This window comes from Drosophila montana, unplaced genomic scaffold, assembly GCF_035044405.1.
Source record: "Drosophila montana isolate Dmon_TW-CO22-7 unplaced genomic scaffold, ASM3504440v1 contig_3319_1, whole genome shotgun sequence".
In the NCBI taxonomy this organism is placed as follows: Eukaryota; Metazoa; Arthropoda; class Insecta; order Diptera; family Drosophilidae; genus Drosophila; species Drosophila montana.
Window position 1 is genome coordinate 189,644 of NW_026998204.1, and position 12,631 is coordinate 202,274.

Sequence of the window (12,631 nt, forward strand, 5' to 3'; positions counted from 1 at the left end):
ATGTATGTATATATGTTCTAGGGTGTGCTCTTGTCGAGCATGTATGTATGTTCTAGGGTGTGCTCTAGTCGAGCATGTATGTAGGTTCTAGGGTATGTGCTAGTCGAGCATGTATGTATGTTCTAGGGTATGTGCTAGTCGAGCATTCTTGCCACGTGTTTTATTTGGCTGCCTCTCTTTGCTCAGCAAGTTCACTCCCATTCGCCCTGCTGCGCTGCCGCCGTCAACGTCATCGTCGACATCGCTGTCGCTGTCGCTGCGAGCCTTAGTTCAAACAATTAAGAAAAAAAAACTTAATTTCTGACTGAGGAGGCCGGCGCGCTGCATTTGCATAATTTGATTGTCAGACAAACCAAAACAATACTCGTTAAGCTTTTTTGTGCCGAATGCGTCGCTCCGCTCCGTCTTTTGGGCTGGCTAACGGGAACGCATTTGTTGTAGTGTCCATTTTTTGACGCCGGACAACAAATGGGCCGAGCTGTCTGTAGGGCCTGAGGTTGTTCTAATTAAAAAAAAAAAGAACAACAACAAACTAATGTAAATCTCTTTTTTAGTATTTATTTAACTTCTTTATATGTAGTTTTGTTGCCTTGGACATTTTGAATTGTAATTCGTATAAATTCATGTTGGGGTTTTCTTTCCAAACGGTTCACAAACGATTGGAAAAACATAATTGATGAAAAATTCTTTTGAGCATAAATCAATTTGTGGGTTAACACAAAAATTACTTTCAGTGATAATTTTCTTTAATGCTTTATAGAAAACTAAAAAAGAAAACTAGTTTTTGTTTTCCATTCAATTTAAAGTGTTTAGTTTTGAACTATTCGAAGAAGCTCATTGGATTTGTGCGTGGCGTGTTTGTGTGTTCTCTAACTAAATCTTATACTAAACTTAAACAGCCTGCTGTGTGTTGGGCTTCAGCCCGCCTCCTCTGCGTCCTGGGCGGCATCTTCGCCAGCATTCTCGTCTCCGACCGGGCAGCCATCATCAAACATGGGTTCCAGCTGACCTATGCGCTTGATCTGCTCCATTAGATCGGCTATTTCCGGGGTACAGTTGCGAAACTTGCGTAGATACAAATAGCCACGGAGCATCTCATTGTCCAGCACACAGCTGTAAGGGATTTGGAGAGTTCGAAATTAAGCCAGAAAAAAAAGAGCGCCAACAAACTCACATAAGTGCCGCCGCTGCATAGCTGCCCGTTTTCTCGAGCTGCTCCAGCCACTTGTTGATAATGGTCTTGATTATGGGATCTGTGGCGGGCAGATGAATGCGCGCATTAACCAATGCCTCCTTGAAGTACTCGTGCTTGAGCAGCAAATCGATGGCCTCGCTCTGCATGTCCACGGCCAACATATAGGTGGCTGCATGCAATATATAGCCCTGCTCTTCCATTTGCGAAGCGTATGCCCTGCAGCACATCTGCCAAAAACTGTCAAGCAGCAAAAATTAATTGAGTTGGTTTAAATGGAGTTGCTTGATGCCAGCTTACACGTAGGACACAGCCGGCGCCACAGACACGTGCCACTCGGTGAGCGTTTTGTTTGCTATGTGCTGCTCCAATTCTTCGCGCACCTTGAACGTGGTTAAGGCCAGGTTGAGAGGCGCAATGTCTTTGTTGTTGGAATGTTTCAGATTGTTAACTAAAAGCAATGTGGAAAGATAAAATTAAAGAGGAGGATCATTTATCCGTCTATCTAACAAATCCAACTTACGCTCGGTGGCAACCAGTTCCTTGGCCATGACTTTGGTGCTAAAGAGCTTGGACATAAGCACGGAATTGTCTATCTTAGCCGGATCCTCAGTGAGAACTATGGCCAGTTTGTCCAGCGCGTACTTGTTCAGCTCCTTTTGGGCCAGGCAGAGGCAGGTGCGGCTATGCTGTAAAGGATTACGAACGTAATTAGGCAAATGGTGGCCATTTCAGGTACATGTCACTTACGGCCAAAAAGCTGTTGGGCAACGGCTGCGTTTCCAATTGCTTGCACTTGCTGCACTCCAACATGGAGCTTGTATTTGTGCTCTTCGTCTCCAGACTAAGAGCGCCCAGCATGGACTCAATAGGCGGCATCTGCTCGACCGGCCCGACAGCAGAGTCCTCAACTGGCTGCTCTGTGGAATTGGAAGGCTGCTCCACAGCAGCGGGCGGCTGAGCTTGAGCTTGGTTGGCCTTGCGCTTGTCGCGGCGCTGGCGCTTCTTTTGTGCGGCGTTCAGCACAGGTCCATGGGGCGGCTGCGTGATTGATTTGCTGGCCCATTTGACCTTGAGCAGCGTATCCATTTTGGAGCATATTTGCTTCTCTTTGCGCTCTAGGGCTTCTTTAATGCTAATCAGCTCCAGCGACAGCGTTTTGCCGCCGCACATGATGATGCTCTCATCGGAGGGCAAAAAGAGGCCGCACCACATGGGACAGTGATAGGTGATGGTCAGTGGCGGCTGCTCCGGCTCCTTGGTGTTCCACATGCACACCTTGCCCTCAATGTGAAAGGTGAGCAGCAAATGTTCATGCAGATTGCTCCACTTGGCCGACGTAATGGATGCCTTCGGATCGCTGGCCTCCAGCTTGTGCAGCTTGGACCAGCTGCGGGTCTGCAGTTGGAACTCCATGACCTGGATCACTCGATCATGGCCAACGACAGCAAAGACTTTGCTATCCAGCGGATTAAATGCAATGTCTGTGACATAACGCGCCAACAAGGACGACTGGCGCAGGCAAGTGTAGCCCAACTCCTGGCCAGGCCTGCGATGATGCAGCTGCAGTAGCCCATCCTCGGTGCCGATAAAGAGAAAAGCGCCGCGCACATACAGATAACTGGGACGCTCCACGTAGCGCAGCAGCAGGGCGTCTGTAAAGAGAGAGAGAGTGGAGGATTAGACTGTCACTCGACTTGTCAGAGCTGTTGCCAGGGGCAACTTGTGATTTGGTTAAAATAACAAAGCACTCGACAACACGCTAGAGAATTTAAATTCCGTTCTATTTATGTTTTATTGTATCCGCAAAAGCAGTGAAAAATTAAACGTTGGAGGACAACATGTCGCATCCGCATCATAAATTACTCGAGGCGATTTGCCAGCGCATTGTGAGCGAGTTGAAAGAGCGCGACATTGAGGTGGATATGGATTTTATGACTTTTGTGGTGCATCTGCTGATGCGGGACATGCGCTACGGCTTGTTGCACACAGATTTAAATAAGCCGAGCTCGTGCCGCATTGACAATTTCATTGAGTATATTGTGCACGGCTATACGAACAATACGGACACCACCATGGCCAATATGCGTCTGTCGTGGATCATGAAAACGGGCCATGGCATCAAGCTGTCCTATGTGCGGGAACAGTACGAGGCGAAGTATCAGCAACAGCTCAAGCTGCTCATCGACGATATTCTGCAGTATCCGGAGACGTGCAGCAAGGTGCAGCTGGATCAGCTGTTTGCCAAAATGCAGGTATTCATTGTGGCCACCTATCATCTGGGCTGTCCCAGCAATCATGTGGTCCTCAAGCTGGCTGCAATGGCGCTCAACAGCGTCATCGGCCGCAGCGATCTGCAGAACTATGTGCTGAAAAAGAAGTACCACAGGCAGGAGTACCTGCAGCGACTGGCGGACACTGTCGCCGGAATTGTCATCTACAACAACGACGGACCCGACGGCGATCACGAAAATGTGCGAAACGGTGAGTCCACTTAGCTACTCCAAAGAACAATATAAATACCGAGTCGTCTCCCTCTCGCACTCAGTGATTGGCGAACTGCAAATGGCGCAGAGCAACACGAGCGCCGCCTTTGATGCCGTGCTGGAGCGGCTCAAGGATCTGAGCGGCAAGTGCCAGGCGACAATCAGCGAACAGCTGCAGTTCAACTGCAAGGAGACGAAATTGTACTATCGCGTGCCACTGGAGCATCTGCAGCGGGTCAATCAATTCACAGTTACGTTCAATTCGCTGATGCGCTGCCTACTCGAACTGCAGCGCAGCTATGAGCATACCGCGTATTTGGTCAGCGTGGAGACGGGTCGCTACGACTGTGTCGTGGCCAAGATCAACGATACGCTCTTCATGCGCACCGCCATTGACTCGGAACTGATCTTTGTAAGTAGTTAGCTGAAAGATCTCGCAACTTCAATCGAGCTAACTCGATTAAACGAGCATCAAACGAGGTTCGACTCGAACATGTTCGATTCGAATGACTCAATTTGTTGTCTGCAACTCGAACACTTCGAGCCGAACATATTTCAGGCTCAATTCGCTCAATCGAAATAATTGTTCGAGTATCCGAAATGCGTTTCCGTTAAGTCGTAGAAGTTACTAAAAATATGCCCCTTGCAGCCGCATTTTGTGTACCTGTCCAAGGTGTGGTGCAATCTGAATCACTACTTCAATCACATTGTGGAGCTGAATCGGCTGCGCGAGCAGCTGGAGAGCCAGGTGCCCAAGGAAATGGAGCAGCGGGCCAAAGACACAATTGTGGAGATACAAGAGCTGGCTAAGCATATCAAGGAAATGCGTGGGTGCAGCTTTAATGAGCGCATGGAACTGCTCAAGGAGTACCAGACCGATGGCAACTTTTGCAGCCTGGCCGAGGCGGACATTAAAGAGTTTTGCGGCCTATCGCTGGCCGTGACGAATGGACTGCTGCTGCCCGCCAAGGTGTTGCGCAAGCTTTGCATGAATCTGGACATTAAGTTTGGATTTCAGGACGAGACATATGCGCGCATAGCCGAACTGTGGTTCGAGCGTTTCATCAGCGCCTTCCGGCAGGCCATCTTCAATAGCGCCAATCTGGCGTTGCTCTTCAATTTGGATCATGCGCTCATCGCCAAGGAACTGCAGCCGGTGCCCGTCGAGCCGCCAAAGACCAAGGATTATGAGGGTCAAACCGAAATGGTGGTCACAAACGATTTGTCTCCCGCCAATTGGATTAATGTCACCTGGAATTCGTGGGACTATCATCGCGAAACCATACACTTGGCTGAGATACGCAAGCGCCAGACGCACGACACACAGACAAAGATCACCTACGGCCAGCGCAATGCTCAGAATCAAACTTACAACACACGCCATAGGAATTGAAGACGCTCACTCACCTTTCTTGGGCTGCGAGACGTCGTAGATGCCCAGCAGACGATTCACTATAAAGTAGATATAGTTCTCCTTCCACATTATCGAATAGATTTCCTTTTTCTGCACCGGGCGAAACGTTGTCTTCACCCTCATGCGCTCCACATCCAGTATGCCCACCTGTAAACAAATTTATATTTATGTAGTTTCGTTTTGGTTTTTGTGCCGCGCCCAACACGAATAAATATCGCCTAAAACAATACCATGCCATCAAAGGTGCCATAGGCCAGCTGCAGACAGTCCGGGCTCCAGGCCAGCGAGTAGACGACGCTGTTCACGTGGACGCTCTCAATGGGTATGCAGCGCGCCGACAGTTTGGATATGTCGAACAGCGCCAGCCGCTTGTCCGAGCAGCCAAGTGCGATTCTAGAAGGGATTAAAGAATATATATAAATATAAGTTAAGCATCAAGAGGATCAAGACTCACTTGTTCATATCATCGGGGCACTCGGCTATGGCGCGCACGCCAAAGGCCAAGCAGCCGTAGACCGCGTCCACTTGTCCGTTAAGGGGATTCAATATGACCACACGGCGATTCCTTAGGCCGAGCCATATTTGTGGGTACGCAGCGCTGACCACGCACGAGATAATGTCCTGCAGTGAGCTCTTGTGCAGCTGATCCTTGTTGATTTTATAGTGACGCGTCTTAGCGTCGTAGGCGACTGCCCAGAAGAACAACTGATGGCGACTCAGGGTGACAATGGTGTGGTCATTGAGCCAGTGCACCTGCTTGGCCTTGGCTGGAATTAGAATATACAGATATATTAAAGAGAGCTCCCTGGTCAGAATTGTTCCTCACGTACCCGCAGAATTGTTTTTGCTGTAGTTCTTTGCGCAATGCTCGCCCGTGAGCGCATTCCAGATCATGATAATATCGTTGTCGTTAATCGATGCCAGCAGTATATCTGGACGTGCCGGCGCTTCCGTTGAGCACAGGCTCCTCGTATCCATGCTGACTTCCTGGGTCAGCTTGGCGCTGGATTCCGGCTGAGCTGGGGCTTTGGCCTGTAGCTGCAGCTGTGGCGATTCGGGTGCATCATGCACCTCGGCCTGGTGGTAAATGTGATGCAATACCTCACGTTTGGGCTTCGGAGCCTCGCCGTCCACGATGACAGCATCATCGCTGGAGGAGCTAAACTGTATGACCTCGAGGCTGCCCTCGCTGGAGCCGCTGACCAGTGTGCCGCTCTGCTGCTTGCCTTGCGAATAGCCGCTGCTGTTTTCGCTGCGCGGACCACATGTGCCCGTTTGCTGGCAGTCTTGTAGGGTAACCTCCACCTGAGGCTGGATATCGGCTGGGCTTTCACGATGGGCTACCAGTTCCGCCTTCATGGCTTCGCAGGCCTCCCTGTAGTCGATGGTCACGCTGTCAGCGTTTGGCTTCTCGAGACCCACAAAATCGCCACACTCATCGGAGGATTTGCTGGTCAGACGCGGTCGCACGATAGTGGGTACACCAAACTCCGACTCCAGATGATCAAAATTGTAAATATCGAAAAGATCGTCGGCCTCAGCTGCCGCTTGGGACTTCAATAGCGGGGCTTTGGCAGCGGCTGCAGGTGGACTACTGCGCCACTGCTCGGGTTTGCTGTCGAGTTCTGCTTTATCGGGTTGCGAATCTTCGTGCCGGATGGACATTTGCCGCCAGGCCAGACCAGAAATGCTGGCATTCTGGCCATGTGCGTTCAGCTTGTGCATAATGCACATTTTGCGCAAATCACACACCAAAATCGCGCCCGCCGATGTGCCAACAGCAAAGAGATGCTCATTGTATGGCGAGCAGCGGAGCACTGTCAAGTTGTGGTTACGCTGCGACAGGAAAGTGGGACGCCGGCAGTAGCTGTTCGATGCGACGCAATAGATGACCAAGTCGCTGGCGTCAATGGATAGTATATTACCATTTGATATATAGCTCATGAGCACGTTTAGCAGTGGATACATGCGTGCATCGCGCGCCTCGTGCTGATGGGCCTTGTGGCCGATAATGGCCTCACCCAGGGCGCAATCCCAAACTTGCACGCTCAAATCCTCTGCGACAATGGCAAAGTGTTTGCCGTGTATTGACAATAGTTCAGTGTGCTGTTGCTTGCCCCACATGGGGCTGACATCGAGTCCGTTTATGGTTATGCGCGTCGACATGGTTTTTACTTCGGCCGCGTCCTTGTCGTTGGCGGCCATTGCCGGTATGTAATTGATGCATTTAAAGCCGGTATACAGTAGGCCGCCGTCTGGTGTGGCGACCGAAAGCGGCGTTTGCATGCAACTTGGTGTGGGTACATTATTGTAAATTACTGCCGAAGACATGGCGCCGTTCAATTAGTCAAGAATTGAAAAAGAAAATGGAGAACTTTGCACTAGAATTGACATCTGCAATTGGATGCTGAGTTCTTCCTCCTTCCTCCGTTTGTCCTTACCAATTTTCCAGCACTTGTTATCAGCGTGACCGAACGCGGTATTTTTAAATCGTGCGAAAGGATTGCACTCAATTAGTATTTTTCTATTCTATTGTGGTTATTTTAGTGTTTACTGCTGTCTGGTCACACTGTTTTTAATACCTGTTTTTACTGCGAATGGTAATACGCAAAAACATATACAAATTGAAAACTATTAAAAAACTACTTATTATAGTAGATTAAAAACGTTGTGCAATTAGCTATGGAAAAGCGTGAGAGAAAGTCTTCTTTGGTAAGTATACATATGAGTTGACAACAGTTGGCAATAGTGTGCTTTCTGGTATAACAAAGTGCTCCATTGTTGGCAGGCTCCACTTTCGCCATGTCCGATACCAGATATCACGGATGATGAGCTCGTAACGATTTCTGTGCGTGATCTGAACCGAACGCTGAAGATGCGTGGACTGAACCGGGAGGAAATTGTGCGCATGAAGCAACGGCGTCGCACACTCAAGAATCGGGGCTATGCGGCCAGTTGTCGAATCAAGCGCATAGAACAAAAGGACGAATTGGAAACGAAAAAATCGTACGAATGGACGGAGCTGGAACAGATGCACGATGACAACGAACAGATACGCTTGGATGTTGGCAACTGGAAAAACAAATACAAAGCATTGCTTCAGTTTGCCATACAAAACGATATACCCATTCCAAGCGAGCTGGAGGGCTGCTGACTGCAACCATTTGCAGTCCTATCACATTCCAGTTTCCGTTTCGAAAATTAAATCAAAAAAACACCTGTAACCATAGTACAATAGCTGGAATTTGATTTGTAATATCACACAAACTCAATTTAAATATTATAATAAACATTGTATACGACGAAGCGAGACACCCTGTTTGAAAATTCAAGCGAACGGCAGCGCATGATTGTGAATGTCAGAAATTGTACGGAAACAGCTGTGTACGTATGTATTATTGTTATGTATTCATTTGCAAAGCGCACCAAAAACTGATCGTATATATGTATGTGCATACATATACATGTGCTAGCGGTGCAATATTTAACTCAATACATACAATCGCAAATCTTCACAAACGGCCAGCGGCATCGGTTGAAGGAACGCCGAAAGTAACGCCTGAACTAGACACTAAGCCATGCCGTCATGGCATTTCGTCGCTTTGGTAAATCGTTACTCTATGGTTTTCCGCTAGGCATTACGTTTCTGGACTGTGTGGGCTATGTGGCCAGAGTTGACGGTAATTGTACTCAAATTTCCCATAAAGAAAAGAGAAATATTCCATTCAGCTTTTCCCCCCGAAATGCAGGCACCTCTATGCAACCCGCTCTCAATCCAGTCGCCGAGGAGCGTGACTATGTGTTCCTGCTGCGCTGGGGCATACACAGCAGTGCCGTAGAGCGGGGCGATATCATCTCATTAATCTCGCCCAAGGATCCAGCGCAAAAGATCATCAAACGTGTGGTGGGCATGCAAGGCGATGTCGTCTCCACGCTGGGCTACAAGCACGAAATAGTCCGTGTACCCGACGGCCACTGTTGGGTCGAGGGCGATCATACTGGTCACTCTCTGGACAGCAACACGTTCGGCCCGGTGGCCCTGGGCCTGATGTCGGCCCGAGCGGTGGCCATTGTTTGGCCGCCGGAACGTTGGAGACTGCTGAAAAACGAAGTACCCCGACGACGGCGACCCGTGCAGGTGGCAAAAGCCAGTTACTACAACTAGACCAAAGAGACTGAGTCCCGTATGCTGTTGGTACCATTTAGTAGTCACACTGTTTGTACATATACATATATATATATATTTTATTATCAGTTTTGTGTTCATAGGTACGTCTGCTGAATCATGTTCAAAATTGTAAAAATGCCGGTAAAAAGAATACAAAGTAGAAGCATTGTTGTATTAAACTATAACTACATTGTGTCCAGATCCTGTTTGACGTATCCAAAGTCGTGCAACACCGCCAGCGTCTGCTTGAGCGCCACACCGGCACGCACAATATTATAGGAGCCCGACTTGGCCAGGTCAATCACTGTCGAGGCCAGGCGCCGCTCCTCCGTCTGTCCAATGCGTCCGGCATCGAACACAGCGCCTAGCTGGGGCCACAACGATTGAAACTCGCTGACCTGCAGGCTGCTGGGCGCACTAGAGCGATTGGCACTGGTCAGAGCCAGCGGCTGCTCATGCCACGTCGCGCACAGATCGCGCATGAACTTGTAGTCGGGTATGCGTATACCAATTTTGGTGGTGCTGGGATTCAGGAAGCGATTGCTCAGCTGCGGCGACCGCTCAACGATGATGGTCAGTGGCCCCGGAAGCAAGCGAGTTAGCAGCTCGTCACTCAAGTGGCTAGCCTGACCATAGCGACGCAACGCAGCAATATTGTTCACACAAATGGCAACTGGCTTGTGTTCGTCCCGTCCCTTGATCTCGTACAGGCGCTGTATGGCCTCCTCGTTGTTGGCATCGCATGCCAAACCATACACTGTATCTGTGGGCAAGGCTATAACCTGGCCAAGATGCAGGCACTGCTCGGCCAGTTTCAGAGCATCCAGCGATGCCACAGCACAGACTGGAGTCGGCTGGTTCTGCTGCTTTGTCTGCATGTTGTTGCTGCTGCTGCAGCTGGACTGTAAATGTGGGCGGGTACCGTGGAGGCGTCTGAGCAGTAGTGTCTGTAGGTAGCGCATGAGTCTAGTCGCGCCAGGTGTGACCGCACTGGTGATTGCAGCACTTGTAGAATGTGGTCATGGGCTCATCCGCTGAGCGTGTTTGTATTTGCATAAAGTATGCGCGCTTATGTGAGCAGGCCGGGCACTCGGCATCCGTGGAGTCCACGTTCTCCCACGCAGCTACACCGCCCAAAACGTGATCCACCTCCTGCGTTTGAAAATGGCAAATGAGAAAAGTGCACACAAATATTGCATCATTCTGTGGTTGGACTTACCTTGAGTCGCGGGTAGGTTTTTGTGGATATCTTGCGCTTGATTTTCGAAATGAATGGGCACGTGTTGCACGTGAATCTGTGGCTGGAGGTGTCCTCTTCAATAATTAATATATTGCCGCAAGACGGGCAGAAAAACAACATCGCGAATTGCGAGCACGTTTGAGAACCAACTGTTAACTTAACAGAGTTTGTGCTCAGCACTTTACAGAGCTCACAATACTGAGAAGCCTAACAGAGTTTGCTCTCTTGCGCTAACAGTGCTATCGATTAGTCTTTGTCCAACGTTAACCAGCACTAGTCGACAGCCGCATACGAAACAAGCAAATTTCTTACATATTTTATTTAATTGTAAAATTAACGCAATATGTCGGCTGATGTGCGTGATATTTTAGACATTGAGCGTGCGAATACGCCTGAAATCACCAGAGACTCTTTTCTTGCCACCAAGAAGCGCAATTTCGAGCGGTAAGTACCATAGCACACCACAATTTAATCCCGTACAACAATTTTTTTTTATGCAGTACCAAACATGCTTCCCGGCGTCCGGAGGGTATGCATCGCGAAGTGTTTGCGCTGTTGTACACAGACAAGAAGGATGCACCGCCTTTGCTGCCCACAGACACTGCACTGGGCATTGGTGCGGGCTACAAACAGAACAAGGCCCGGCTGGGCATGAAGAAGGTGCGCAAATGGGAGTGGGCGCCATTCTCGAATCCGGCGCGCAACGATGCGGCCGTTTTTCATCATTGGAAACGCGTCAGCGACGACTCCACAGACTACCCGTTCGCCAAATTCAATAAGCAACTGGAGATACCCAGCTACACAATGACCGAGTATAATGCACACCTGCGCAACAACATACAAAACTGGAGCAAGGTGCAAACGGATCATCTCTTTGACCTGGCCAGACGGTAAGTCGTGAGATATGTATGCTCCCAACTGATCTAATAATAGTCATACCCAGCTTTGACCTGCGCTTTATTGTGATGGCGGATCGCTGGAATCGCCAGCAGCATGGCGCCAAAACCGTGGAGGAGCTTAAGGAGCGCTATTATGAAGTAATCGCACTGCTGGCCAAGGCTAAGAATCAGTCCGGCGAGAAGAAAACATATGTCTATGATGCCGAGCACGAGCGCCGGCGTAAAGAGCAGCTGGAGAAACTCTTCAAGCGCACCACACAGCAGGTGGAAGAGGAGCAAATGCTTATTAATGAGATGAAGAAAATTGAGGCTCGCAAAAAGGAGCGGGAGCGCAAAACACAAGATCTACAAAAACTGATCTCGCAAGCGGATCAGCAGAACGAGCACGCGGCCAGTACGCCAAGCACACGTAAATACGAAAAGAAGCTGCACAAGAAGAAGGTGCATCATCAGCCGCGACCCTCGAAAGTGGACTCTGTGGTAAATGCCATCGAAATTGGCAGCAGCGGCATCAAGTTTGCCGATCTGCGCGGCTCTGGGGTATCGTTGCGCTCGCAAAAGATGAAACTGCCCGCGAATATAGGACAGCGAAAGGTGAAAGCGCTGGAGCAGGCCATCCAAGAGTTCAAAGTTGGTAAGTTGAATAAAATCTAAGTTTAGTTGTATTGGCTTTAAATGGCTTGACACCTGGCAACAGATCCCGCGCCACCTCCCACCGAAGACATATGCACATCCTTTAATGAGCTGCGTTCGGATATGGTGCTGCTCTGCGAGCTGCGCACGGCACTGTCCACGTGCATTTACGAGATGGAGAGCCTCAAGCATCAATATGAGGCCGCCTGTCCGGGCAAGACGCTCAACATACCGCCCTCGTTGGTGCCCATTAAGAGCGAGACGCTGGACCCTAACGCAAATTAAGGCAGCTTATAGCTTATAGCTGGACGCAAACGCGTCCGTTTCCATGGAAGACAATACGCACGGCGTGTACTAATCAGAGCAGCAAACAACAACAACAACAGTTGCTATCGGCCTGCGTAACCCGTTTGCCGTTTGCCACTCGCTATATTTGTACATGTGCGCTACTCCCAGTCTAGTTAGTTGTTAGAATAAACGGAAAAACGAAGAAAATTGTTTTGCGGCCACCGATCATATGTGAAAATCAAATAGCCAACGGTCAACATGCGATTGCCGCGCGAGTGTGAGAACTTTTTCTATCTGTGATTTATTTATTT

General features: G+C 49.3%; 7 protein-coding genes across 8 annotated transcripts; 4 read left to right on the plus strand and 3 right to left on the minus strand.

Moving 5' to 3' along the window:
* Positions 1-533: 533 nt before the first annotated feature.
* rig (rigor mortis) lies at positions 534-7,555 on the minus strand. Its single transcript, XM_064691002.1, has 9 exons — positions 5,923-7,555; positions 5,547-5,859; positions 5,323-5,485; positions 5,086-5,239; positions 1,943-2,847; positions 1,716-1,881; positions 1,493-1,643; positions 1,175-1,432; positions 534-1,113 (listed from the first exon to the last, which is right to left on the minus strand). The coding sequence occupies exons 1-9, from the start codon at positions 7,421-7,423 to the stop codon at positions 918-920; spliced, it is 3,807 nt and encodes a 1,268-aa protein (XP_064547072.1). The 5' UTR covers positions 7,424-7,555; the 3' UTR covers positions 534-917.
* On the plus strand, positions 2,923-5,319 carry LOC135434410 (cilia- and flagella-associated protein 206). The gene is made up of 3 exons (XM_064690994.1): positions 2,923-3,676; positions 3,741-4,090; positions 4,328-5,319. Exons 1-3 carry the CDS (start codon positions 3,034-3,036, stop codon positions 5,069-5,071), a joined length of 1,737 nt encoding a protein of 578 aa, XP_064547064.1. The 5' UTR covers positions 2,923-3,033; the 3' UTR covers positions 5,072-5,319.
* Positions 7,556-7,661: 106 nt separating the features above from the next.
* maf-S lies at positions 7,662-8,402 on the plus strand. 2 transcript variants are annotated; one of them, XM_064690999.1, is made up of 3 exons: positions 7,678-7,692; positions 7,748-7,804; positions 7,881-8,402. In XM_064690999.1, exons 2-3 carry the CDS (start codon positions 7,775-7,777, stop codon positions 8,244-8,246), a joined length of 396 nt encoding a protein of 131 aa, XP_064547069.1. In that variant the 5' UTR covers positions 7,678-7,692; positions 7,748-7,774; the 3' UTR covers positions 8,247-8,402. The 2 variants fall into 2 exon arrangements, with proteins under 2 accessions (XP_064547068.1, XP_064547069.1); XM_064690998.1 differs by having other exon boundaries at positions 7,662-7,804.
* Positions 8,403-8,463: 61 nt separating this feature from the next.
* On the plus strand, positions 8,464-9,445 carry LOC135434413 (mitochondrial inner membrane protease subunit 2). Its single transcript, XM_064690997.1, has 2 exons — positions 8,464-8,772; positions 8,842-9,445. Exons 1-2 carry the CDS (start codon positions 8,679-8,681, stop codon positions 9,255-9,257), a joined length of 510 nt encoding a protein of 169 aa, XP_064547067.1. The 5' UTR covers positions 8,464-8,678; the 3' UTR covers positions 9,258-9,445.
* On the minus strand, positions 9,310-10,222 carry Tcs1 (Threonyl-carbamoyl synthesis 1). Its single transcript, XM_064690996.1, has one exon. The coding sequence runs from the start codon at positions 10,220-10,222 to the stop codon at positions 9,446-9,448; it is 777 nt and encodes a 258-aa protein (XP_064547066.1). The 3' UTR covers positions 9,310-9,445.
* On the minus strand, positions 10,039-10,660 carry Polr3K (RNA polymerase III subunit K). The gene is made up of 2 exons (XM_064691001.1): positions 10,480-10,660; positions 10,039-10,412 (listed from the first exon to the last, which is right to left on the minus strand). The coding sequence occupies exons 1-2, from the start codon at positions 10,618-10,620 to the stop codon at positions 10,227-10,229; spliced, it is 327 nt and encodes a 108-aa protein (XP_064547071.1). The 5' UTR covers positions 10,621-10,660; the 3' UTR covers positions 10,039-10,226.
* A 97-nt stretch (positions 10,661-10,757) lies between these two features.
* Positions 10,758-12,527, plus strand: DMAP1 (DNA methyltransferase 1 associated protein 1). The gene is made up of 4 exons (XM_064690995.1): positions 10,758-10,944; positions 11,001-11,390; positions 11,444-12,033; positions 12,097-12,527. Exons 1-4 carry the CDS (start codon positions 10,844-10,846, stop codon positions 12,315-12,317), a joined length of 1,302 nt encoding a protein of 433 aa, XP_064547065.1. The 5' UTR covers positions 10,758-10,843; the 3' UTR covers positions 12,318-12,527.
* Positions 12,528-12,631: the final 104 nt, after the last annotated feature.